General features: G+C 45.3%; 1 protein-coding gene across 1 annotated transcript in view; it reads right to left on the bottom strand.

Moving 5' to 3' along the window:
• Positions 1 to 302: 302 nt before the first annotated feature.
• The window catches only part of LOC106302497, a 4,610-nt gene continuing 4,294 nt past the window's right edge, over positions 303 to 618 (bottom strand). Inside the window, exon 5 of the mRNA XM_013738996.1 lies at positions 303 to 599. Coding sequence (XP_013594450.1) covers positions 303 to 599 — 297 coding nt within the window. The remainder of the gene's footprint in view (positions 600 to 618) is intronic.

Raw genomic sequence — 618 nt, 5'->3', positions numbered from 1 at the left:
CAAAGTAATTAAATTAAACCAACAGGCTGGTTTATCTTGATCTCCTTGTCTTGATCCAAGACCCACGATTTTGGCTATCTCCTGGAGCCTCTCCTCTTGTGCTCTCAGCCTCGATCTAGTTACTGGTCGACTCCACAAGCTGGCTAGCTCATTTGGTCCTTCTCTTCTCAAGTCTGGTTCTTCTCTACTCAAGTCTGGTTCTTCTCTTCTCAAGTCTGGCTCTTCTCTTCTCAGGTCTGGCTCTTCTCTGCTCAAGTCTGGCTCTCCCTCGTCAGACTCACTCAGCTCTCCAATGTCTCTACTCATGACCTCAAATCCAAATCATCTGCAATAAAAGGATCCAGGTCAGAAACATTGAAAGTAGAACCGATTGTGTATTTCCCTTCAAGATCGATCTGGTAGGCATTGTTGGTGATTCTCTTCAGCACTCTGAAAGGTCCATCTTTCCTTGGTAGCAACTTTGATTTCCTCTCAATAGGAAACCTCTCTTTTCTCATGTGAATCCACACAAGATCACCCGGTTCAAGTACTAGCTCCTTGCGCCCCTTGTTCTTCTGCCTCTCATACATCTTGGTTCTCTCCTCAATGTTCTTCCTGACCTGCTCATGCAAAGACAAA

This window comes from Brassica oleracea, chromosome C7 (assembly GCF_000695525.1).
Source record: "Brassica oleracea var. oleracea cultivar TO1000 chromosome C7, BOL, whole genome shotgun sequence".
NCBI lineage: Eukaryota > Viridiplantae > Streptophyta > Magnoliopsida > Brassicales > Brassicaceae > Brassica > Brassica oleracea.
This window is presented reverse-complemented; position numbering and strand designations above follow the sequence as displayed.